We start from the raw sequence: 1316 nt of genomic DNA, 5'->3' as shown, positions 1-1316 counted from the left end.
TGAAAGTGCTGGGACCCCTGGTCCAGCTCGTACACCATTGCAGTCGACAATACGTTATATTTATTACATGATGATACTCGCGGCCCGACGCGTGCGGCACGAAGCGCGGACCGGATCAAAAACCCTCCTCCTTCATCGCCCGATAGTGCTCGAGCTCCTCGCGCATCGACTTCACCTGTGCCATTAAGTCCGCCAGCTCCGATTGCTCGGATTTCGCTGAAGCGGCACTTATACTTGCCGAGGGTGTTGTCGTGACGGGGGCGCTTGTCGCAGCCTGGGTGGAGCCCGAGGCAACCGTAGCCCGCGCGTCGGCGCGTTTTGTGTAAGGCTTGTCCTTACAATTGGGGCACTCGAAGCGTCGGTACCCTTGCTTCCCACAGCCGAAGCATGTGCCGGGGAAGTTTCCTTTTCCGACGGCCGCATTGATGCTGGCCGATGCTGCGTGCGTCGAGGGTGCACCACCACGTGCCCCACCGCGTCCTCGACCTCGCGCCGAGAAGAAGCTGTTTAGCTCGGGCCGACGAGCCCGGCTAACGTCGAGGATTTGCTCGACCTCGGTGGCGCGCTTGTCAGCGGCTTGCCACGTGGCGAAGGTTTCGAGCTCGAGTTTGCGATAGACGCGGGAGGGGATGCCGCTCAGGTACTTGTCGCGTAGTTCCAGGTTCCCATACCCGGAACGGTCTGCCGGACCTTTGAACAGCGCAGAGAATTCTGCGGCGGTGCGCTTCTCGCGCATGGTTTTGTCGGAGCAGAGCTTGGTAAGCTCCACCTGTGCCGCGGCGGCGTCGTCGAGGTTGCCAAAACGGGCCTTGAATGCCTGAAGGAAGGCTTTTTCGTCGACAAAGGGGGTTGTCGCTCCCTGGATCCCGATTTGGACGGAGGCAAGCTGGGAGAAGATGGGGGTGGCCCAAGCTCGCGCGTCACCATCGAGGAGACTGAGGGCAACCTGGATCTTCAGCTCGAGGGAAGAGAGGGCCGTGTTGATCGTCCAGTAGATGAGCAACTGCGAGATGAAGCGGTTGCATTCGATCACCGACTTCCCATCGTATCGGAGCGGGAGGAGGAGCTTCAACGTCTCCTTATCAGGGACGGCAGCGGGAGAGGACATTATCGGCGACGAGGGGGACGAAGGACTGCCCGCGGACGAAGGCGACTGTTGTGACTGTCCGCCGGGCGGACTTCTCGAGGAACGAGTGCTTGAGCGGCCTCGCGGCGGCGACGGCGGTGAAGCCGGTTGAGGAAGCCCGGAGGCGGGGTGACGTAGGATAGGGACTGAAGTCGAGGCGGTGACCGCTGACGACGAGCTGGCCCAAGGA

The 1316-nt window shown here is 61.6% G+C and overlaps 1 protein-coding gene across 1 annotated transcript; it reads right to left on the bottom strand.

Moving 5' to 3' along the window:
• Positions 1–335: 335 nt before the first annotated feature.
• On the bottom strand, positions 336–1108 carry POSPLADRAFT_1144191 (hypothetical protein; the record flags this gene model as incomplete). The annotated part of the gene is made up of 2 exons (XM_024485669.1): positions 336–503; positions 536–1108. 2 exons carry the CDS (start codon positions 1106–1108, stop codon positions 336–338), a joined length of 741 nt encoding a protein of 246 aa, XP_024338190.1.
• Between the last annotated feature and the right edge of the window lie 208 nt (positions 1109–1316).

The sequence above is a fragment of the Postia placenta genome (genome assembly GCF_002117355.1).
Source record: "Postia placenta MAD-698-R-SB12 unplaced genomic scaffold POSPLAscaffold_8, whole genome shotgun sequence".
Lineage (NCBI taxonomy): Eukaryota > Fungi > Basidiomycota > Agaricomycetes > Polyporales > Adustoporiaceae > Rhodonia > Rhodonia placenta.
The sequence above is the reverse complement of the archived record's forward strand: the minus strand, read 5'-3'. Positions and strand labels throughout refer to the sequence as shown.